This window comes from Schistocerca cancellata, chromosome 9 (assembly GCF_023864275.1).
Source record: "Schistocerca cancellata isolate TAMUIC-IGC-003103 chromosome 9, iqSchCanc2.1, whole genome shotgun sequence".
Classification (NCBI taxonomy): Eukaryota; Metazoa; Arthropoda; class Insecta; order Orthoptera; family Acrididae; genus Schistocerca; species Schistocerca cancellata.
The window spans coordinates 188,034,319-188,059,920 of NC_064634.1; the positions used below are offsets into that span (position 1 = coordinate 188,034,319).

Sequence of the window (25,602 nt, forward strand, 5' to 3'; positions counted from 1 at the left end):
AAATTCTGATTTAGCTGTTAGAACTGGATTCTTTAAGAGGTTGTCAAAAAAGTTTGCTAATACTTAACAATTTTCCTTATTATTTAATCCCATTTCACTATTTTCACCTTTGAAACAAATACTTGGTACTGAATTCACCTTTAAGGAAGTATTTAAGAGTTTGGAAAAATTTTCTAACATTATTTTGGTGACATTTTCCTTGTTATTTAATCCCATTTCACTATTTTCATCTTTGAAACAAATACTTGGTACTAGATTCACCTTTAAGGAAGTATTTAAGAGTTTGGAAAAATTTTCTAACATTATTTTGGTGAAAGATGAGATCTTTGAAAGTTCCTTTTGATGTTCTGGATTAATAGTGATGTTTATTTCTGCATAGTTCTAGGCATTCTTCTTTCTTTGGACTTCTAAAGTTGTCCCCATGTTTTACTCTTTGTTCTAGTGCCTTTTCACATTCCTGATTCATCCATGTCTTCTTTTTATTCTTGACCAATCCAAAGGTTTTCTTTTACTCCTTAGTAGCTCGTACCTGGAATTCAGGTCAATCAAAGATTCAAGAATTTTGTTTGGTCTGCCACAGCTTGCAGTTGAAAACCAAGAAGATTTTATTCAGACATATCCATCGTGAAAGATTCCGAGGACACTTCCATACATGGCTACACACCATACAAATACTTTCAGAAATGACTTCCAGACACTTAAATCTATACTCGATGTTAACAAATTTCTCTTCTTCAGAAACGCTTTCCTTGCCATTGCCAGTCTACATTTTATATCCTCTCTACTTCGACCATCATCAGTTATTTTTCTCCCCAAATAGCAAAACTCCTTTACTACTTTAAGTGTCCCGTTTCCTAATCTAATTCCCTCAGCATCACCCAACTTAATTCGACTACATTCCATTATCTTCATTTTGCTTTTGTTGATGTTCATCTTATATCCTCCATTCAAGATGCTGTCCATTCCGTTCAACTGCTCTTCCAAGTCATTTGCTGTCTCCGATAGAATTTCAGTGTCATCAGCGAACCTCAAAATTTTTATTTTTTCTCCATGGATTTTAATACCTACTCCAAATTTTTCTTTTGTTACCTTTACTGCTTGCTCAATATACAGATTGAATAACATCGGGGAGAGGCTACAACCCTGTCTCACTCCCTTCCCAACCACTGCTTCCCTTTCATGCCCCTCGACTCTTATAACTGCCATCTGGTTTCTGCACAAATTGTAAATAGCCTTTCGCTCCCTGTATTTTACCACTGCCACCTTTAGAATTTGAAAGAGAGTATTCCAATGAAGATTGTCAAAAGCTTTCTCTAAGTATACAAATGCTAGAAATGTAGGTTTGCCTTTCCTTAATCTTTCTTCTAAGATAAGTCGTAAGGTCAGTATTGCCTCACGTGTTCCAACGTTTCTATGGAATCCAAACTGATCTTCCCCGAGGTCAGCTTCTACCAGTTTTTCCAATCGTCTGTAAAGAATTCGCATTAGTATTTTGCAGCTGCGACTTATTAAACAGATAGTTCGGCAATTTTCACATCTGTCAACACCTGCTTTCTTTGGGATTGGAATTATTATATTCTTCTTGAACTCTGGGGGTATTTTGCCTGTTTCATACATCTTGCTCACCAGATGGTAGAGTTTTGTCAGGACTGGCTCTCCCAAGGCCGTTAGTAGTTCCAATGGAATGTTGTCTACTCCGGGGGCCTTGTTTCGACTCAGGTCTTTCAGTGCTCTGTCAAACTCTTCACGTAGTATCATATCTCCCATTTCATCTTCATCTGCATTCTCTTCCATTTACATAATATTGTCCTCAAGTACATCGTCCTTGTATAGACCCTTTATATACTCCTTCCACCTTTCTGCTTTCCCTTCTTTGCTAAGAACTGGGTTTCCATCTGAGCTCCTGATATTCATACAAGTGGCTCTCTTTTCTCCAAAGGTCTCTTTAATTTTCCTGTAGGCAGTATTTATCTTGCCCCTAGTGAGATAAGCCTCTACATCCTTACATTTGTCCTCAGGCCATCCCTGCTTAGATATTTTGCACTTCCTGTCGATCTCATTTTTGAGACGTTTGTATTCCTTTTTGCCTGCTTCATTTACTGCATTTTTATATTTTCTCCTTTCATCAATTAAATTCAATATTTCTTCTGTTACCCAAGGGTTTCTACTAGCTCTTGTCTTTTTACCTACTTGATCCTCTGCTGCCTTCACTACTTCACCCCTCAGAGCTACCCATTCTCCTTCTACTGTATTTCTTTCCCCCATTCCTGTCAATTGTTCCCTTATTCCCTCCCTGAAACTCTCTACAACCTCTGGTTCTTTCAGTATATCCAGGTCCGATATTCTTAAATTCCCGCCTTTTTGCAGTTTCTTCAGTTTTAATCTGCAGTTCATAACCAATAGAATGTGGTCAGAGTCCACATCTCCCCCTGGAAATGTCTTACAATTTAAAACCTGGTTCCTAAATCTCTCTCTTACCATTATATAATCTACCTGATACCTTTTAGTATCTCCAGGATTCTTCCATGTATACAACCTTCTATCATGATTCTTGAACCAAGTGTTAGCTATGATTAAGTTATGCTCTGTGCAAAACTCTACCAGGCAGCTTCCTCTTTCATTTCTTAGCCCCAATCCATATTCACCTGCCATGTTTCCTTCTCTCCCTTTTCCTACTCTTGAATTCCAGTCACCCATGACTATAAAATTTTCGTCTCCATTCACTATCTGAATAATTTCTTTTATCTCATCATACATTTCATCAATTTCATCATCATCTGCAGAGCTAGTTAGCATGTAAACTTGTACTACTGTAGTAGGCGTGGGCTTCATGTCTATCTTGGCCACAATAATGCGTTCACTATGCTGTTTGTAGTAGCTTACCCGCACTCCTATTTTTTTATTAATTATTAAAGCTACTCCTGCATTACCCCTATTAGATTTTGTATTTATGGATAGCTTCAAGGGATGAAGTAGTGAAGGCATCAGAGGATCAAGTAGGTAAAAAGACGAGGGCTAGCGGAAGTCCTTGGGTAACAGAAGATATATTGAATTTAATTGATCAAAGGAGAAAATATAAAAATGCAGTAAATGAAGCTGGCAAAAAGGAATACAAACATCTCAAAAATGAGATCGACAGGAAATGCAAAATGGCTAAGCAGGGATGGCTAGAGGTCAAATGTAAGGATGTTGAGGCTTATCTCACTAGGGGTAAGATAGATACTGCCTACAGGAAAATTAAAGAGACCTTTGGAGAAAAGAGAACCACTTCCATGAACATAAAGAGCTCAGATGGAAATCCAGTTCTAAGCAAAGAAGGGAAAGCAGAAAGGCGGAAGGAGTATACATATGGTCTATACAAGGGCGATGTACTTGAGGACAATATTATGGAAATGGAAGAGAATGCAGATGAAGATGAAGTGGGAGATATGATACTGCGTGAAAAGTTTGACAGAGCACTGAAAGACCTGAGTCGAAACAAGGCCCCCGGAGTAGACAACATTCCATTGGAACTACTAACGGCCTTGGGAGAGCCAGTCCTGACAAAACTCTACCATCTGGTGAGCAAGATGTATGAAATAGGCAAAATACCCTCAGAGTTCAAGAAGAATATAATAATTCCAATCCCAAAGAATGCAGGTGTTGACAGATGTGAAAATTGCCGAACTATCTGTTTAATAAGTCACAGCTGCAAAATACTAACGCGAATTCATTACAGAAGAATGGAAAAACTAGTGGAAGCTAACCTCGGTGAAGATCAGTTTAGATTCCATAGAAATGTTGGAACACGTGAGGCAATACTGACCCTACGACTCATCTTAGAAGCTAGATTAAAGAAGGGCAAACCTACGTTTCTAGCATTTGTAAACTTAGAGAAAGCTTTTGACAATGTTGACTGGAATACTCTCTTTCAAATTCTGAAGGTGGCAGGGGTAAAATACAGGGAGTGAAAGGCTATTTACAATTTGTACAGAAACCAGATGGCAGTTATTAGAATCGAGGGGCATGAAAGGGAAGCAGTGGTTGGGAAGGGAGTGAGACAGGGCTGTAGCCTATCCTAAATGTTATTCAATCTGTATATTGAGCAAGCAGTGAAGGAAACAAAAGAAAAATTCGGAGTAGGTATTAATATCCATGGAGAAGAAATAAAAACTTTGAGGTTCACCGATGACATTGTAATTCTGTCAGAGACAGCAAAGGACTTGGAAGAGCAATTGAACGGAATGGACAGCATCTTGAATGGAGGATATAAGATGAACATCAACAAAAGCAAAACGAAGATAATGGAATGTAGTCGAATTAAGTCGGGTGATGCTGAGGGAATTAGATTAGGAAATGGGACACTTAAAGTAGTAAAGGAGTTTTGCTATTTGGGGAGCAAAATAACTGATGATGGTCGAAGTAGAGAGGATATAAAATGCAAGGAAAGCGTTTCTGAAGAAGAGAAATTTGTTAACATCAAGTATAGATTTAAGTGTCAGGAAGTCATTTCTGAAAGTATTTGTATGGTGTGTAGCCATGTATGGAAGTGAAACATTGACGATAAATAGTTTAGACAAGAAGAGAATAGAAGCTTTCAAAATGTGGTGCTACAGAAGAATGCTGAAGATTAGATGGGTAGATCACATAACTAATGAGGAAGTATTGGATAGGATTGGGGAGAAGAGAAGTTTGTGGCAGAACTTGAATAGAAGAAGGGATCGATTGGTAGGACATGTTCTGAGGCATCAAGGGATCACCAATTTAGTATCGGAGGGCAGCTTGGAGGGTAAAAATCGTAGAGGGAGACCAAGAGATGAATACACTAAGCAGATTCAGAAGGTTGTAGGTTGCAGTAGGTACTGGGAGATGAGGAGGCTTGTACAGGATAGAGTAGTATGGAGAGCTGCATCAAACCAGTCTCAGGACTGAAGACCACAACAACAACAATAACATTTATAATCTTGTGTTCACCTGACCAAAAGTCTTGTTCCTCCTGCCACCGAACTTCACTAATTCCCACTATTTCTAACGTCTTGTTCCTCCTGCCACCGAACTTCACTAATTCCCACTATATCTAACCTTAACCCATCCATTTCCCTTTTAAATTTTCTAACCTACCTGCACGATTAAGGGATCTGAGATTCCATGCTCCAATCCGTAGAATGCCAGTTTTCTTTTTCCTGATAATGATGTCCTCTTGAGTAGCCCCTGCCCAGAGATCCGAATGGGGGACTATTTTACCCCGGAATATTTTACCCAAGATGACGCCATCATCATTTAACCATACAGTAAAGCTGCATGTCCTCAGGAAAAATTACGGCCATAGTTTCCCCTTGCTTTCAACTGTTCGCAGTACCAGCACAGCAAAGCCGTTTTGGTTAGTGTTACAAGGCCAGGTCAGTCAATCATCCAGACTGTTGCCCCTGCAATTACTGAAAAGGCTGCTGCCCCTCTTCAGGAACCACAAGTTTGTCTGGCCTCTCAATAGATACCCCTCCATTGTGGTTGCACCTACGGTACGGCTGTATCACTGAGACACGCAAGCCTCCCCACCAACGGCAAGGTCCATGGTTCATAGGGGGGGGGGGGGGGGGGGGGATAGCGGTAATAGTAATAATAATCACCTTTTTTACTTGTTCCAGTTTCATCTCTAAGTTCTTCTATAATCCCTTTCGTAATATTCACTCTACTGGTGTTGCATCTGATTACTTTCTGGGTTTTCTTTTTTGTTTTAGATTGGAGAAATTGTATTTTAACATTATAGATAAAATGATCTGAATGAAATACCCCAGATCTCATCAGTTTAACATTCATAATTTCTTTGATACATCTTTTGGATATGGCTGTGTGATCCAAGTGAAATTCTCCTAGATTGGGATTTGGAGGTATCCAATTTTTTACTTTTCTTGGTAGTTTGCAAAAAATGTGTGAACATCTATTTTAACTGGCATATTTTACACTTTTTGACTTTCATCATTTTTGTTCGTTCTAAAGGATGCTGAATACTGATCTATGGTATAATTTAAAATTTCTCTTCCTTCCCAGATAGCACACTGGAGTCACCAAGAAATATTTTAACATTGTTTGTAGATATGTTGGACATTTCAGATCCTAAAAGATCACAAAACTAATTTACTTAATGCAGAGCTGTTTCATTGTTTTCAGCTATGGCAGTTAATAAAGGTATAGCTTTTATTCTTGAAATTTCTTGTTCACATGAACATTATTTCTAATTTTCTCTTAAAATCTGTTATACTATCTACATTTTTTTTAAATGCAAACAATGTTCCAGACATTGGCACCTTTTCCATTATTCTTACTGCTGACTTTCCTTTATAAATTCTGTAATGATATATATCAACGAAATTCTGATCTAAGAATTTCATTACCTGCAGTGCTAAAATCTGTGTGAAGCTCTGTTGTAGAAGTAATTCCAATTCTTTCTGCTTTCCAATTTTCAGAAGAGAATTTACATTTAATATTCCAGAATAGAACTTCTCCTTATTATTATCATTGTTGTGTCACAACATCCCACATACCAAGTTAAAAATGCATAGATTACACTCACAATTTCACTACATCAGCAACACTGTCCACTGCTTGAAAAAGTTTACCTACTGTGCAAGGAGTTGCTCATGATAGAAAGCTACCAACTTGCTTCAGCTACAAGTACATGATCTTGCTGCAATATGAACATATAAAATCGTTTCAAAGTTCAGACTAAATTCATACGACTAAATTTTTGTAAGGTTTAGGCCAAGTACTACTCAGCCTGAGTGCCATGTATTCGGTGATCTTGTACTTATAAAATTGCCTTGTCCATAATTTCTTGATCCATGGGCTGAAGTACAGTTGAATATCATAGGCATGACCTTTGAGGCTTTTTATCATTTTATGCTTAAATACTTCAAGATGCGAGATAAACTGAGTTCCTATTATCCAAATTTGTCTTAGATTCATTTAATTGCACAGCAATTTTGTAAGTGTTTAAAGTAACATGGATTTGTAGCCTCACTGATGGCCAGAAACTTATTTTTCTTTGTCCCACCAGAGTTTGGTGCACATGAGTATTGTATATTGTCTCAGGTTTTGAATATGGGAAGTTTCATTTGATACTGTAAAGGAATTTCCTAACCATGAGTTTGGAAACAAATGTTCATTTTATTGATACCATGCAATCAGAATTGTAAGAACATCATTCTACTGGTTGTTTGTAGATGGAATTAAATTTTTGGATTAACTGAATTCTGTTACTACTGCTTCACAAACTAATAACAAAATGGTTACCTGTCAGCCTAAATTAAGACTCAGTCTGTGCTACCTGCCACCATAGCCTACATTCCACAAAATAATATAGAGTAGAAAAAATGTCTGTGTTCTGTTCTCTTCCTGTAAGTAGGTGAATGATGTCACACACCACAGTATCATTACTTCCCAAGATGAACCCAATGTCCAGTATCAACAGATTAAATGACCCAAATTTTCTTCTTAAGTAGTGTCACTTCTTAAATTATGCATATACTCAAGAAAAGTTAAGTTGTGCAGTTTCAACTGAGATGCAATATCACTAATGTAACATCCTAAATAACATTTAAACTAATGGAACCTACCACCCAGAAATATTTAAACTGGAGAAATGTTGAACGAAGGCTCAGTCTAAGCAAAAATTGGTTCTTTAGAGCAGTATTTATGGATACTGAGAGTGTTTACAAAAATTTTTGCCTGAGTTAATTGAAGTGAAGATTGATTGCTCTGTTTCCAAGGCTATCCTGCAGAAACATACAAAAATGCCAGGAAACTTGGTAAGGAAACAGTCACAGTCATGTACCATTACTTCAGTTATATGCAAGCACATAAAATGAAGTTTTACAATCTGGTACTTACTTTCAGGCAACAGGGCCATTTGCTCATGCTTTGCTCACATTTTGTAGTCCACTGCTACGTTTATGAGTGCAACTTGTAAAACTGTTTAGGTTGTGATAGTGTTATTCATTATATGCTTTCAGTGTTAGTAACAGTTTATGTACAATTTGAAATGAGGCTCTTTTATTGTAGGGTTTACTCCTCTGAAAAAATCTGAGATGATTTCTCTTGTTTTTATTTCAGTTTATTCTCACTCATTTTGTATATTAGCTAGTTCAAAAGTCTTTAGGCTTTAAATAGGCTTTAAAATGACCAACTTATATTCATTTCTTCCCACATTAAGCACTCCTGCAGACGTTACCAGAAACATTTCCCAAATATCTTCATACAGGTAATAATTGTTACTACCTTCAAGAAATATACTATCTGATAACTACTGCTACATGTAGAAACATATAAATAGTTTTCTTTTATAATTTCATATGCAGCTTCAGACATTTTGGAGTGTTATGATTTTATTGCACACTATATTCATTATGTTTATGTAATAGTAAATTAATGAACAGTTAGTTACCTGCACATAGTTTGCATAAACTATCATTTGTGGAGGAACATGTCTCACTCAGGTATTTTACCTCTGGATATCCTTTTGGACATTCATATGGCCATAAATGTGAGCCTGGCTGCAAGGGAACATTTGTAACTGCATCTGTGCTATCTCTTTGGGGCTCTTCAGAATCATCAGCAAAATCATCCTCTTGATCAGCATCTGGAGGATTGTCCATTTGCTCATCCATAGACTCATCTGGCTGGTCAGGAGGAGGCTGAACTGGTTGCCCATCTGGGGGTTGATTTGATTGCTCAGATGAAGGTTTATCTTGATGCTCGTTTTCAGGATGATCTGGTGGCTCAGTTTCGGGTTGATATGGTTGTTCACTTTCAGGGTGATCTGTTTGTTCACTTTGTGGCTGCTGTGACTGCTCAGATTGAAGTGGTTGTTGCGGTTCATTTGGATGCTCGGCATTACCTCCTGTAGTATGACATTTTGTTTTCTTAGAAATCCATACCTTTCCTCTAATGTAACCCCTGAAGTCTATCGCGGAACCTCTGTAATAATGCTGTTGAAATGGTACATCTCCAGCCACTTGTGATGTCAAAACAAGAGCCAAAACTACTCCCAGAATAATGCTGACCCAGGTGTTAATGTTTGGTCTCAAACACATGAGCTGCATTTCAAGTCTTCTCCCTGTGAGGGAAAAAATTAAAACTGATTTGTATATAAGATAAATAACAACATAAATTCAAATTAAAATCATTTTTTGTAGACACTGATAATGAGTGCATTTAACAAATCCCATGAAAATCATTATTAATACAAAATTTTTATTGTATAATACTGAAATACTTTTAAGGATAACATTATTATAGGTTACGTGTAAGTCAAAAATTAACCTGAAATTTTTCAGGAAACTTATACAAAAGGTTTCTAATTACTTGAAATAAAATCTGAGTGAGTCTGAATGAGTTATAAAAATTGTTGGCACTAAATTATGTAAGTAGTTATAAATGTGAAGAAGATGCATATATTTTATAGTATCAAAACAGCACAACAAGCAACTTTATTGTGTGCATTTTAGGTTAGGTACTGTTCTGGTATCATTGTACCCCCTTAATATTTCATTTGCTGTTGCACACCAAAAATGACTGATGTCACACTTTCACGTAAGCCTGAACTATAATGTTATTGTGATGGTCAGTATGTGATATATATGTGGGAGGAAGTAATATATATTTATAGACTTGTCTTGAACCACATATTCTTGGAATTTCAATAGTAACTGTTTCTTTAATGCATAACACACTTTTGTAGCATCTCAGGTGGGAGGTTATTTAGCACTTCTGTGAGGCACATTAATGTATCCACAAAACTATAATAAATTGCACTGCTCCTCTTTGAGACAAATTTAAAATTCAATAGACTAGTGATTCCTGTTCAGGAATCAGCAGCTTGTGCTATGGGTTAATTACACTTCCTTAGGATTCTTCTAATAAATCTCAGTCTTGCATATGCCTTTGTAATCTTTCTATCTTAAATAATTCAGGATGGGTACTGTGGATATTTAAAAAATGATATAGCATAATAATAATGTATTTTTTCATATAAACTGGTGTCCAGAATTGAAGCAACAAACCGCCATTTCCCCATCCTGTGTCTAATTCGTGATATAATTGTACAAACTGTCGAAGATCACTGTACAACCATGTTCTCCATGGAAGATGGCGTTCCAGTCATTGCACAACCACATCATTGATGACATCAGGGGACCTATCAAATGGGATAGTGTTACATCCACAATCACTGTGTACACAGTCACAGATGGTGCAGACTGGCAGAGAGGAGACATCTACCAGACTCTTTGCTTTAGAGGGCCATAGGAAGAATGGAACCAGGACATACGTAAACTGATGTGCCCTGATGGTTTAATGTGAATTGTTCTGTTGTTTCTTGGATGTGGCAGCAGTTTACAGAGAACAAAACTGTATCCAAAAGACCAGGGCAGGTTCAACCATATATGACATCAGAAATAGAGGACTGTTATTTGGCTGTAAGGGCACAACAGTTCAGCCTTAGTGCTGCATGGAAACCAGCATCTGACCTTGAAAAATCTTCTGAATACATCGTAGCAAGGCAAACAGTGCTTAGAAGGCTTCAACAGATTGGCCTTTATAGTCAGAGACCTGCTGTATGCGTACCTCTGACTCATCTTCACAGAAGGGAATGACTAGAGTGAACTTGTTAACATACCACCTGTACGGTCAAACAATGGGCCAATGTTCTTTCCACAGATGAGTCCCAATTTTGTCTGAAGAGCAATTCTCAATGGATTTGCATCTGGAGGAAATCTGGAACACTATTTTGAGACCAAAATATTGTGGAAAAAGCCCAATATTGAGGAGGATCCCTAATGGTGTTGGCAGAGATTGAATTGAGCACTCAGACACCTCTTCATGAAATTCTGTCGGTGAGTCGGCAAACATTAACTGCTGTCAGGTATCATGATGAAATCATGGGACCTTATGTGCAGTTTTTGTGAGGTGCTAAGGGCCCAGACTTTGCATTGATGGATGATAATTCTCGACCTCATAAGAGGCATGTGTCCATGGAGCATGTCTGGGAGCACTATGGAGACAGGTTACATCACGTCAGCATCCACTGACCACTCTCCAAGACTTGTGAGCAGCTCTGCAGGAATAATTGGTGTTGTTGCCTCAAAAAGAGAGTGATGACATCATTCACAACATGCACCATCATTGTCAGGCCTGTATTGCTGCCAGAGGTTGCCACACCCAATATGGAGCACATTAACCAGGTATTGGACTGTTTGTGCAAACCTGTTAAGTTGAAAAAAGTGAAGAACAATTTTGTCTGTCATTACACATGTTGCAGTTGCTTACATCCTGTATTTTTACATTTTTTCTACTTTACTGTCATCTGTTTATACTGCCCTGTGGCAAAAGAAAAGTAATGTTTCGAAATTTCCCTTTGTTGCTTTAATTTTAGACACCAGTGTATTTAGATACATTGTGTTACACTTGGTCATAGTGAATGTCTTCTGACAGTCTTTGTATCAAGAACTGGTCAGCTCCAAATTTTCCTAAATCTTCCAGCAGTTTTATGGGTTTGGAAAGAAATTTTCATGTGATTATTAAAAGTCCTTGTAATGACTTTTCATTAATGCAAGTTACTAGTAAAACCTGAAGTCACTAATCACCACAACATAATTTTCTGCAATTGTAAAACACTCATCTTAGCACAGGACGAGTTTTGTATGCACCTGCCAATTAATTCTTTTACCTTCCATCTTAACCATGATCAGTGAAATCTTGATACTCCACATAACCTGCAAAACACTGTAATGATGACTATTTCTTCATATTAGGTAAAAACTAGTTATTTGTTTATTTGTTGATCTTTTGATCACTGTTTAGAGCAATACTGATTATATCAGCATACATTTACATAACAGCTACGAGGTAAATTACAATCTGAGCACATACATTATTATTTTATGATAGACTTATATGTAAAATAATTAATGAAAACATTGGCAAAACAAACATTTTAATATTAATTTAATTTACTACATATAGGCAACCAATTTTAATTTCTGTTGCAATGGATGAGACATAAGAAGAATTTTAAATTTACTTTTCTTCACTAGGTGTAAATCCAGGACTGTAAAGAGGGTAATGAATCAACTCCTGTTTGATGCTATTAGTGTTCTCAAAATTTTATTGGCTGCATGTAGATGAGTGTTGTCATGCAGTGAAATGATGCAGAGATTGAAACATACCACATCATTTGTTTTCAATTGTTCATTTTTAAAATAAATTATTGCTGTACACTGATGAATTGATTGATGTGTTTCAGAACTAAATTAGCAGTATGCCTTTTCTGTAATGAAATACAGTGACCGTAACCTTTCCCCAGAAAGATGTCTGGCTGCAGTTCAGAGATTTGCATATTAAATAGGTATAAGCCCACTTCATATACAGCAGTTTTGTCTCAAAGTTCACATGCAGAATCCATGTCTGATCACTTGTAACACTGTATCTGAGGAAACATCCACCTTCCCCCATGTACTGTATCAAAAATGTGAAAGGTGAGCTCATTCTGTGGGTTTTATATTCACCATAAAGAGATTTCACCATTCAGCAATTGCAAAGCTCTCTGAAGCCCAATTATATCACAAATCATGAGAAGAATGGTGTTACAATTCCACAGATGTGAATAGACATTTAATCCATGTTCTTCACAAATCCACTGGGCTCCTCTAATGGTCATGCACTTCATGTTTGATTGTTCACATCACTTCATCACTCAGAAACATGTGTCACCATTATCACGTAGCACAATCACACATTTCCTCCATAAACCTCTTTAATACTGCACTGAGAATGTCAAGGGCATCTTTTTTCCCCATAAAATGAGTTATTATGTACACTTAGCAACTGCTGCAATTTGTAGCAGCATTGAGCTTTTCAAACCTTCATCACACAAGGAAAATGTCACAGTAACATTCCCTCTTAGGCTAACATACATTCCAAGAAGTTCTGTGTCCAGTAGTTGGAAGATAGTGCAGGTAACATCCATCTTCAAGAAGGACACCAGAATTGATCCACAAAACTACTGTCCAGTTTTATTAACATTCACCTTCTGTAGAACCCTAGAACATATTCTAAGTTCAGACATAATGAGCTATCTGAAACAGAATGATCTGCTCCATGCCAACCACAATGTGTTCTGAAAACATTAGTCAAGTGACATTCAATTGATGCTTTTCCACGTGACACTAGGAAAGCCATAGATCAAGGAATTCTGGTAGCTACAGTACTTCTTGACTTACAAAACGCATACGACTGAGCACCACACCAAACTTTATTAAGAACAAATTATTATATGGTGTATCAAACAAAATCTGTGATAATACGGGGGATTTCTTGGTAGGGAGGATCTAGCATTGTAGTATCAGATGGAGTGTCATCGACAGAAGTAGCAGTAATTTCACGTGTGTCTCAGAGATGTTTATGTGTCTATCGACCTGCTAGCACTTTCATTTGGTAAGTCACATCATCTTTGTTATAAAAAAACAAAGATGATGAGACTTACCAAAAAAAAGCACTGGCAGGTTGATAGACACACAAACAAACACAAACATGCACACAAAATTCCAGCTTTCGCAACAAATGGTTGCTTCATCAGGAGAGAGGGAAGGAGAGGGAAAGACGAAAGGATGTTGGTTTTAAGGGAGAGGGTAAGGACTCATTTCAGTCCCAGGAGCGGAAAGACTTACCTTAAGGGGAAAAAAGGACAGGTATACACTCGCACACACACACACATATCCATCCGCACATACACAGACACTTGCTGTCTGCTTGTGTCTGTGTATGTGTGGATGGATATGTGTGTGTGCGCGAGTGTATACCTGTCCTTTTTTGTCTGCTTGTGTCTGTTTATGTGCGGATGGATTGTGTGTGTGTGTGCGAGTGTATACCTGACCTTTTTTCCCCCTAAGGTAAGTCTTTCCACTCCCAGGATTGGAATGACTCCTTACCCTCTCCCTCAAAACCCACATCCTTTCATCTTTCCCTCTCCTTCCCTCTTTCCCGATGAAGCAACCGTTTGTTGCGAAAGCTTGAATTTTTTGTGCATGTTTGTGTTCGTTTGTGTGTCTGTCGACCTGCCAGCACTTTTGTTTGGTAAGTCTCATCATCTTTGTTTTTAGATATATTTTTCCCACGTGGAATGTTTCCCTCTAGCTGTACAATTATCCAATCAGTATGGTAAAATTTCAAATTGGTGCAAATATTGGGGACTTGCTTTAAATGCACAGAAATATAAAACTGTGTATTTCAGAACAACACAGAAAAGCAGTATCCTATGGATATTGCATCAGTAAGTCCAACTGGAATCAATCGACTCAGACAAATATGTGGACGTAGCAATTTGTGGGTATATGAAATGTAATGATCACAAAAGCTCAGTTGTAGGTAAAAGTGGTGGCAGACTTCAGTTCATTTGCAGGAAACTGAGTAAATGTAGTCAGTCTACAAAAGTAATGCTCATAAAACACTTGTGCACCCCATCTTAGAATATTGGTACAATGGATGGGACACATACTAGAGACCATTAACAGGGGATATTGAATGTGTACAAAGAAGGCCACACAAATGATCGTAGTTTTATCTGACTCATGTGGGTGCATTACAGAAATAATGAAAAACCTGAATTGGTTGATGATTGAAGATAAAGGCTAACTATCCTGCTAAAGCCTACTTACATAGTTTCAAGAATGATATTAATTGATGAATCTAGAGAAATAGTTCAGACCACCCTGAAGGGACTGCAAGTATGAAGTTAGATAAATTACAGCAAGAACATAGGCATTTAAGCTATCATCCTCCCATACTTCATACACATTTGGAATGGGAAGAAATGCTAACGCACTTTACAATGCTAAGTACCTTCTTCTGTGGACTTCACAGCAGCCTGCAGAATATTGATGTAAATGTAGTTACACATTGGCACAAAGAAGATGTTTTCATGTAACATGAAATTTATATGGCTTGTGTCATGGTGCAGACAATATAGATGTAACTGTTTAATGTAGATCACTGTGAGGAGTCTAGTGGAATTTAATGGCAAGGTTTTGTTGTTGTTGATGACAGTGGTGGTCAAGATGAGAGAGAATGAAATTTTGAGCAAGCATGCCTTGTTTTCCACTTCTCATGAATCAAGGAGGTACAGAACTTAACAGACCCACTCAATGTATTTTCTAATTTTCTTTTCCTTTCTGTATACATCTGTGTTGCCTACATACAACCTGAGAGATCTATGAATGTTATCTGGAAGCCCATACATGCCATGTGTAAAAGAGGCATTCAAATATTTATTTTGCCCGTACCTTACATCACTGTTTCAAGGTGAAGTCTACATCCACAAACTAGGACATAGATTTTACTGCAAGCGGGCAGTAGTATTTATGTTTACTATAAACCCTTAGCTGAAGTGATGGCAGAAACCGTGCTGAGCATGTTAACATGAAAAGTGAGATCACGGGAACATTACTTCAGTAACGTATGCTTATATGGCCACACTCAGTGCTGCCTCTCTGGCAGCAGATAATCTCTTTTCCTACCATTAATATCCTTTACAGAAAGTGCATTTCTACAGAAAAGATTGTTATAACCTTTAATGCACTAATAAACTGCGTGGATACACAAACGGAGAAACAATAGTGGGTTTCGTGCTACCAACTCCGTAGCTGTCACTCAACTGCCATGCCGTGACATGCGGCCGGCGTCGTTCATAGCTAGGTGGTGCTCCTGCGCTCAGCCGAGCTGCGGAGCGCCTCTATCGCCGTGTTTGCGTACTGACGTAGCGGCACTTTTAAATCTCGTGGCACTGTCACAACAAAGATGAAAATTTGTATAAAGTCATCATTAAAGTGCAAGATAAGTCATAAAATGCTATCAGACAATGTATGATAATAATCAGGTTCGTTAGTGAATATGCAGATAAATCTACTTTAGTTGAAATGAACTGATACAGACAAATTTTCATTTTCTGAAAAAATAATTTTTTTTCATAATTTTGTTCAATGCTATTCACAATGGAGTCAAAGGAAATGGCTATTGTTGAAAATTAATTACAAAATGCAGTATACCAAGATGTCAGAAAGCCAAGTTTCACAACGCGCCAGTTCGTGAACTGGCCAATGTCTACCAAATCAATGCGCAAGGAGGTTGGTGTCCGACTGTCAAAAAATGTTGACACTGGTAATATAACTAATCATGATGTCACTTTTATGATGCTCAATGAGACAATTTCTCAGTTCTCACCGGGAAACATTTTTTTTTTTTTTTTTTTTTTTTTTTTTTCAAATAGTGAAACTGAAGCGCGCAACAACGAAACTCCCTTGTTAATTTGCTCATGATGTTGCAAACACAAGAATAGTAAACAGTTCATAAAAGCAATGTAGATACTAGTGAGACAAACAATCAGACACAACTCATGCAACTAATAACACAACAGTTTACAAAACAACAGGAATATCAGGAAAGTGTAACACAGCAACTAAAGGATGTAACACAACAGTTTACAAAACAACAGGAATTTCAGGAAAGTGTAACACACCAACTTAAAGAAAATATAGAACAACAGTGTACAAGGCAAAATCAGGCATTTAATGATTTCAAGAATAGTATTAGTCAACAGTTCCATGATGTGAGAAAACTATACACACTGAATTATCTGACATGAACTATTCGGGAAGTTGACAAAGCTAGGTAAACAACTAAAACAATAAATAATTACTGATATATCCTGCAATATAACTATGTTAATGGAAAGAGTCTCATCCATAGACAATAAATAGGAACAACTTGCAGGTGAGGTACAAAACCATAGTGAAGCATATCCTCAAATTCAGGAGATGCAATCCCAAGCGGATGTGTGGTTAAAAATTGCAACAGATGCAATCAGCAAGCTGCAAGATGTATGCAAAAACTCTAAAAGTCTAAAAGTAGGCCAGTTAAGTTTCGAGTCAAAATTTCCAAAAAACAAAGAGATAAGATATGTGCAGATGTAAAGGAAATAACTGAAAAAGGTGAAGCCTGGATGCTGGGTAAGGGCAGCACCCTTGCTGAAATGATAGTGTCAGAGTGCAAAATTTATGTAGATGCTGTAGAAAAAGCTTTAAAGGAGAAAGAAAGTCAGCTTCTAGCTAAAACAGATTCAGGTTTAAAGGAAGCAGAGGAAAGGTTACGAGGCAGTATTTCTAAAACTAGTGACATTCCAAAACAACATTTGACTGAAAACAAACCCATGCTTTTTGAGAAGTTAGATACTTTCACTGGTTACCCACAACATGGGGCTAGCCCATCACAGGAAAATAGTGATGGTAGCTGAATGCAACAACACTTACAGCTGTAGCTATTGAGCACGCACAATTTCTATGAGCTAAGCCACAAGCGAACACAAAAACACCTGTCACTGACAGTGCGGCGTGTTTGTTAACATTACTTGCAGATGAGGGATTGCTTAGGCATCAACAATTTCCATTGACAATTTCCAATATTTACCTCTGAAGGGAAAAAAACAAACCCCATGGTCTTTATCATAGAATTTTGAAATGTTTTACCTTGTACCTGGACTGAAGCCCAGAAAATTAGATTTGTTGTTCGATACACACAGGGTGATGTTCTGCTGTGGGCTAAGGACATGGCGGAATGTTGCCATTAATATGAACAGTTTGAGAGAGCCTTTCTGGATAAATATTGGTCTGTGGCCATACTAGAGAAGCTCAGACATGAAGTACTCAACCCAGCTCCATCCAATAGCAAACACGGAAGCTTAAGGGGCTGCGTTGAAAAATATTTGAATAAAACCAGATACTGGATGAACCTCTTTCTCAAGTAGATGTGCTGAAAATTTTTAAGAGCCATTTTCCTGCCCACATTAGGGAAAAATATTACCATTCTGGAACATGACACCGAATGCTTTCTATTTGTACTGGACTCAACAGATTTGATATATGAAGAGAGGCCAGTACAACCCAAGCCTGTTTTACACAAGTAGTCCTACAGATATTTACAGACTAACAAGTAAACAACAGATTCATAGTACAACAGGGATGGCAACCTTACCCCACACATACCTATGGTGATGGTAACGGTAATCACAACAACAATGGACAAAGCCATAAATTCAAGGGTGGATATAAAAGAAATGTGCACAAATTTAACAAAAACAACTGCAATGGGCAAGCAGCATTTGACAAGCCTCTACAATATGTACAGGCACAAGCTACCAGCAATAATCAACCAATCACATGGCAAACACAAAACAATACCAGACAGATGAATAATCCACAGACAGTGGAATTTGGCCAGCAAAGTAATGCACATATGCCAAATAATGCATAAAAGCAAAGAGAATTTCAGTCACGAGCCTCATAGGATATTAATTGGCATAATCAAATCACCAACAGTCCATATAGTACAAGTTATGTCTAACCCAGTGACCAGTGATAACGTGATGCTGGAAAAGATGAACTGGTCATAGCAGGCCCTCATTCTGTGACTGAGGAGAGTTGGAGCACGAGCTTGATCGACACCTGCTTTGTCGGATACAATCATGATAGTGATGTGAAACATGATCTGTATCAAAGTAATGAGGATACACAGAAAAACTTGACTGAGAGCACGGTACAATCTACTATTAAAGCCAAAATATTTGACCTTGATGTACCCATTGTGCTCAACACAGGTGCTACAACTAATTTGATGTCACAGGTATTCTTTCAAGAACTGAAGAAATTTGGACATTTACCCACACTGCCAGTGCAAAATTGCAAGGTACAAACTGCCACTGGTCAGAAATTGAAAGGAGTCAAAATACAAACCTTAATTTCCATGCAATTAGGACAGTTTTCTGTACAATGCAATTTTTTGATAGAGAAATTAATAGTTGATTGTTTAATTGATATGGATAAACATAGGACATACCAAGTACAAATTTATACAGGAAATGGCTAATGACATTTCACTGTATAAAAAAAAAAATAAAATAAAAATTTAAAAAAAACAATTATATGTAATAGACCTAATCAACTCACTACTGCAGACAAATGTATTCAAAAAAATGTATATCCAAAAACATTAAACTCAGACACTACCAGACTGTCATTAGACCGCAGATACTATATGCATCAGAAACACTGGCAAATTTTACATATGCAGAACAGATAGAAAATCGTGAAAGAAGAATTGTGAGGTCAATTCTTGGACACAGGAAAATAACAGATGATCAAGGCAAGCCTGTATACAGACTAAAAAGCAACAAAGAAGTGTATACGAAGTGCAGCAAAATTACAGACGAAATTAGAAAAAGAAGATGCTCCTTTTATGCTCACATCATGAGGATGAACCCGAATAGGCTTACAAAACAAATATTTTCGTACATCTCAAATCTAAAAAATGGTTTATCAACACAGAAAGAGATCTAAAAGAAATGGACGTAGATCAGGAAACAATATTTAACAGAAACCTTTTTAGAAAAAAAACTGAATTCATTCACGGGTTTTGGTGTGAAAATTAAGAAGACTTGTGGAACTAAATGGTCTGAAGAGAGAAAAGCCACCTTCAGCGCAAGAATGAAAGAAGTGTGGACTGAGAGAAAGAAGACTTCCCAGAAGCGCAAGAAATAACTGTTTTCACGGTCTTTAACGGCCAAATTTGTATAACAATAATAATAGACCTAATCAGGTAAAGTACTGATAGACGTAAAATAAAACTGAAGTTACTCACAACTTTGAAGTTCAGTTGGTAAATCCCACAGTTATGTTTGTCAACACATACGGTAATGAACAGTTGGCAGCGAAAGAAGTAAATGTTAGCACAATAAGCTCAAAGATAAGTGAATCAAAGCACTTGTCTCAAGAACAGCAAGCAGAACTTAGGGAACTGATACTTGCTTACATATGCGCATTTGAAAAAAGACCAGGTTTCATTAAGGTATTTTGTGTACAAAATGAAAGTATATCCTCATGAAACTTTTTGCTCTACTTCATATGCTATACCATGGACAAAGAGGGAAGCAGTAAGAAAAGAGATTAACAGGATGCTTTAATCGGGCATAATACAACCATCATTTTCCCACTTATTGTAGTTCTATTTTGGCTGTGAGTGAGCCAGATAGCAAGGTGTTCTTGGTCCTCTACACATGTAACATTAATAAGACTATTGTCCCAGTCCAAACACGTCCAGACAATTTAGAGGAACCTTATGAAATTCCATGATACTAAATTTCTTACTATAATCAACCTCCAGTCTTCATATTGGCAATAAAACTACACGAAGAAAGTTGTTGGGAGTATACTGCCTTCATATGTGAGAGGGGGTGGAGGGGGGGGGGGGGGGAACTCTGAAATTCAAGTATTGCCATTTGGATTGAATGTAAGTGCAGGTGTATTATGTCTGCATTGGACAGAGTGCTAGGGCATGAACTTTTGAGTAAGGTAATTGTATACTTGAACAATTGTATACTGAACCCACTTGGGTAGAACATTTAAGATTGACTGAACAAGTATTGAGCCACTTTTCCAAATATGGAGTAACAGAAAATCTCAAGATATCTAATTTTGGACAAGAAAAGGTAAAATTTTTGGGACACTTAATCTCTTCAGAAGGCAGATTGAAAGATCCTAAAAAACTTGATGCCATTAGGAACTGCCCTGTTTCTCAAAACAAGAGACAATTAAAGGAATACTTAGGCCTAACTTCATTTTTCAGAAAATTTGTCCATAACCAACTTATGAACAGTGATGCTTTACTCAATCTTCGCTGGAAAAACAGGCCTTGGTTATGGGACAAGCACTGTCAAAACAATTTTGAGAACATCAAACAAGCATTATTAAATGCTAATATTTTATCTCAGCCACACATGAAGAAGGATTTTTGTTTAAGCACTGAAGCATCTTCTCAAGGTTTGGAGGCATGGCTTTTTCAAATGTTGGAAGAAGAAAGATACCTCATCCCAAAAGTAATTAGCTTTGGCAGCCACACCTTATCTGAAGCTGAACATTCGTCTTCAGTTATGGAGTTGGAGGGTTTGGCTGTAATTTGGTCCTTTAAAAATTTTGAATATATCCTTTGGAGTAAACACATATCAGTCCCTATCAGTTTTGTTAACTTGTAAATTACTACAACAACAGATAGCCATGTGGTGTATGTATCTTCAACAATTTGATTTTAAAACAGTATACATAAAAGAAAACTGAAACATAATAGCTGATGCCCTTTCTCAATTACCACAATGCTTAGAGGAATTCAATGATCTTTAAGAGCAGGAGGTGAAATAAGAGCTATGTTGATGGAAGGCAAAACACTCTGGCCATACTATGTCCATATGTGTAAACAGATGGAGTAATTAGAGCAGGAAGACAAACACTGGAGTAAGGTAAGAGTGAAACTTATGTAAAAAGGTGATGAAAAGTTAAAAAGGTTTTTCACTATTCACAAAGGTGTTCTGTTCCATAGGAATCATTCTGAACAAGAACAGTGGCCCATTTGTTTGCCAGGGGATTTTATCTTATACATCTCTTTACAGTCAGTACAACCATTTGACTGTTGTTTATTTACAGTGTTACATTTACACTTACACAATCATGATTTCGGCTTCAAAGTGCCACTATCGAGTGTTTTAAGTGTTATAAATTGCCTAAGATGGCATACTCTCGTATTTTAATACAACAGTATTTTAATACGACAGTATGCCATCTTAGGCAATTTATAACACTTAAAACCCTTCATAATGGCACTTTGAAGCCGAAATCATGATTTTGTAAGTGTAAATGTAACACTGTAAATAAACAACAGTCTAATGGCAGTACTGACTTTAATGGAATATATTATGACTGTGGCCCCACATTATGAAAAAATTATTATCTTACACACACACACAATACTAGGGGCCATTATGGCACTGAAAAATGCACTGACAAAATAGGTAAATATTGTTATTTCCCCAACCTTAGGTGAAGTGTACTATAGGTGGTAAGGAAGTGTATTGTTTGCCAGAAAGCAAAATTTCTAACATCTCCAAACCTCAAGAAAAGGTACCCTTAAATGTGGCTGGACCCTATTCCATAGGTGAGGGAGGAGTAAAATATATAATAGGTCTGTATGATATTTTCACCAAGTACGTAAAATTGTATGCTGTAAAGAACATTACAGCCTGTTCAATTATAAGATGAATCAAAGAAAATTATTTTGCAAGAGTAGGAAAACCATAAGTTGGATGTAAATGGAAAGAGTTTGTAGAGTCCAATGAAATCAAACACTTTTTAGTATCCAAATTTCATCCCAAAGCATCCTCCATAGAAATGGTGTTTAAGGAATTCAACACATATGTGAGGACCTTTATACCCCCCTCGTAAATATACCAAGTGGGATGAATATGTCACTGACTTCTTACAAGTTGTTAACAACCTTCCCCCTACATCAACTGGGTTTACATCAAATGTTCAATTGCAAACAAGTAGATGAGTGGGAGAAACCTCTGCCCAAGATATCGAAACTGGTATTATCACTGCATGATAAAATATGACAAGCAGTAATCATCCGTGAAACCAGGTCTAAATATAGGAAAGGAATCTATGACAGAAAGCTGTAACATACAACACAATTTTATATAGGATAACAGATGTTACGTAGAACACATCCCAAATCCACAAAAATTGGATAACTGAACTGTAAGTGGCAACTACTACTTTTGTACAAGATTTGGAGGATAATTACGGTCAACGAAGGCTTCAGTGAGACACTCAGTATATTTGGAGAGGGACTGCTCATCACTGCTGATGCAGCAACCACAGGTGGCTAGGCTGTACAGAAGGGACTTCTTGATATGGAACGGGTGGCAGCTGTTGAAGTGGAGGTACTACTAATGGTTAGTAAGTGTGATATGGGCAGAGGTACTGAAGTAGCCATCTTTGAGGTGGAGTTCAACATCTAGGAAGGTGGATTATTGGGTTGAGAAGGACCAGGTGAAGCAGGTGAGGGTGAAGTTGTTGAGGATTTGGAGGAATGTGGATAGGGTGTCATTATCTTCGAGCCAGATAGCAAAGATGTCATCAATGAATCAGATCCAGGTAAGAGGTTTAGGATTCTGGGATTTTATGAAGAATTCCTCTAGACAGCCCTTGAAATAGGTTGGTAGAGGATGGTGCCATGCTGGTGCCCATAGCCGTACCCTAGATTTGTTTATAGGTAATTCCTCCAAAGAAGAAGTAATTGTGGGTGAGAATATAGTTGGTTATGGGCTAGAAAGGAGGTTATTGGTTTGGAATCAATCGGGTGTTGCAAAGGGTAGTGTTCAATAGTGGTAAGGCCATGGGCATTAGGAATGTTATTGTACAGGGAGGTGGCATCAATAGTCACAAGCAGGGCACTGTGTGGTAAAGGGGCAGGAGAGTCGGTGGAGGAAATGGTTGGTATATTTTATATAAGAGGGTAGGTTCCGGGTAATAGGTGTTGGTCTATGAGAGCAGAGAGTCTGTAAGTGGGGGCACAGTAACTGGTTACAATGGGGCGTCCTGCATGGTTAGGTTTATGGATTTCAGGAAGTATATAGAATGTAGGGGTGTAGGGAGTGGATCAGGGATGGACCTAAGAATTTGAGTAGTGACTGGAGATCTTGCTGGATTACTGCAATGGGGTCACTGTGGCAAGGTTTGTAGGTGGAAGTATCTCGCAGCTGGCAGAGTCCTTCCTCCAGGCAAATAAATAAATGTCATATGACTAGGGCCTCCCAGCAGTTAGACCGTTTGCTGGGTGCAAGCCTTTCGATTTGACGCCACTTCGGCGAGTTACACGTTGATGGGGATTAAATGATGATTAGGACAACACAATACCCAGTCCCTGAGCGGATAAAATCTCTGACCCAGCTGGGAATTGAACCCGGGCCCTAAGGATTGATACACTGTCACTCTGACCACTCAGCTACCAGGGGTGGCATTCTCCACCAGGTAATCCTTGTGGTTCAAAACAACAGTGCGGAAGCATTTGTCCATTGGTAGGATTGTAAGGTTGGGTTGAGTTTTAGATGGTGGAATGCAGTTCCTTATGCAGATGAAAGGTTTGTTTGCGTGTTGAGGGATTTGGGGAACAATGGTGGGGCAAGGTTCGAGGTTAAGAAATTCAGGAAAGTTAAGAAGGGGTGGTCTGGGGGCAACAGGGGTGGATCACAGTTGAACAGAAGAGTGAACTGAGTTAGGCAAGATTCTATATTGCTCTTTGATTGAGTCTGATTGGTAGGGTTCATAGCAAAAAGTGTTTCCACTGTAGAGACTGGGAGAAGAAGAGAAGGTCTTTAACAAGTCATGCGTGATTTAATTTGGAAGAGGGGCAAAAGGTGAGGCCTTTGGAAAGCACTGATATTTCTGTGGGGCTAAGTCTTTCGGAGGAGAGGTTCATGAGTGTGTTTCGGGTCTGTTTAGGTTCTGGATTCTGTGTGGTAGTGGGAAGGATTTGTGGAGGGTAATAAGTGTAGTAGCTCTGCGAAACAGACTTTGTCAGCTATGAGGGAACATGGGAAGGTTTGGGGATTGTTGTAGAGGTGGTGGACAGTGGTACTCCTAGGTGGGAGTAGGAAATGAGCAGGATGGAGAGGTTTTTAAGGTGGTGTTGTGCATTTTGCTCAAGTTCCTGTGGCAAGGGCTTCAATATGTGTTATGGGTTCCAGGAATTTGGGACTGCATAGCAGGAGAATTTTGCAGATGGAGTGAAGGTACTGCAAGGAGGTTTGGACTTGGTTGATATGGTTTTGCAGGACTATGTTTGTGAGGGTTAAGGTTCGGTGGAGTCTGAACAGGTGGAGGTCATTGTGGAAGAAGGGGTGGAAGGCTAGAAGGGAGTAATTTGATGGTAAGGCCATTAATGGGGATTCCATGAGCCAAGCAGCAATGCAGGAACAGTATGTGGGACTGGGATCTTTTTGGTATTGACGTAGATGGAAGGACCAAGGATCCATGGTGGTGCAAAAAAAAAAAAAAAAAAAAAAAAAAACTGTATGAAAGATGCTCAAAAACAAAGCTTAATAACAAACAAAACCTGCTGCAAAATGTTAAGTGTGCATGTGATATTTGTGACTGTGGGCGTGATAAACTAAAGATGGAAAACTTTGTGTAACATGAATTTTCTGTGCTCAACAACATAGTAAAAGTAGCAAGAAACTTACCTTGTCAACAGATGTTGGACGTGTGGCTGGTTTCCCCACTGAATAAGTCAGAGCAACGAGATGAAAGTAAATTCCTCAGGATGCTGATATGCAACCCAGTTGTCACTGCATCAAAGATTTCACTAAGGATTGCGCCACCAAATATGAGCTTCACAATTTTGTGCAGTGAAAGCTATTGTAAACGCATAACATGGACACTCTGGCTTTGTACTAAACATGTGAGCATGAGCTGGGATGATAACGGACACATACTCCGCAAGCTAAACACTGTGCAGATGCTGAATGGCAACAATGGGATTATGCAGTTACAGTGAGCACTTTGTTAGGAAAAAAAACTTACCTACATATGTGTTAAAAGAAGCTGACATGACCATATAAACTGATACCCTTATAGGATAACTCCAACAGCTGAAAATAAAGGGCTATGCCCATACTGGCCAGGGTTATCAACCCTC

General features: G+C 38.0%; 2 protein-coding genes across 4 annotated transcripts in view; one reads left to right on the forward strand and one right to left on the reverse strand.

Moving 5' to 3' along the window:
* The window catches only part of LOC126100255 (dynein axonemal intermediate chain 7-like), an 844,976-nt gene that overhangs the window by 436,835 nt on the left and 382,539 nt on the right, over positions 1–25,602 (forward strand). The window lies entirely within an intron of this gene.
* LOC126100253 (toll-like receptor 13) overlaps positions 1–25,602 on the reverse strand; it is a 229,344-nt gene that overhangs the window by 160,321 nt on the left and 43,421 nt on the right. For all 3 annotated transcript variants that reach the window (XM_049910839.1, XM_049910837.1, XM_049910838.1), the window contains one exon: positions 8,420–9,091. In XM_049910839.1, the coding sequence (XP_049766796.1) occupies positions 8,420–9,077 (658 nt within the window). In that variant the 5' untranslated portion in view covers positions 9,078–9,091. The remainder of the gene's footprint in view (positions 1–8,419; positions 9,092–25,602) is intronic.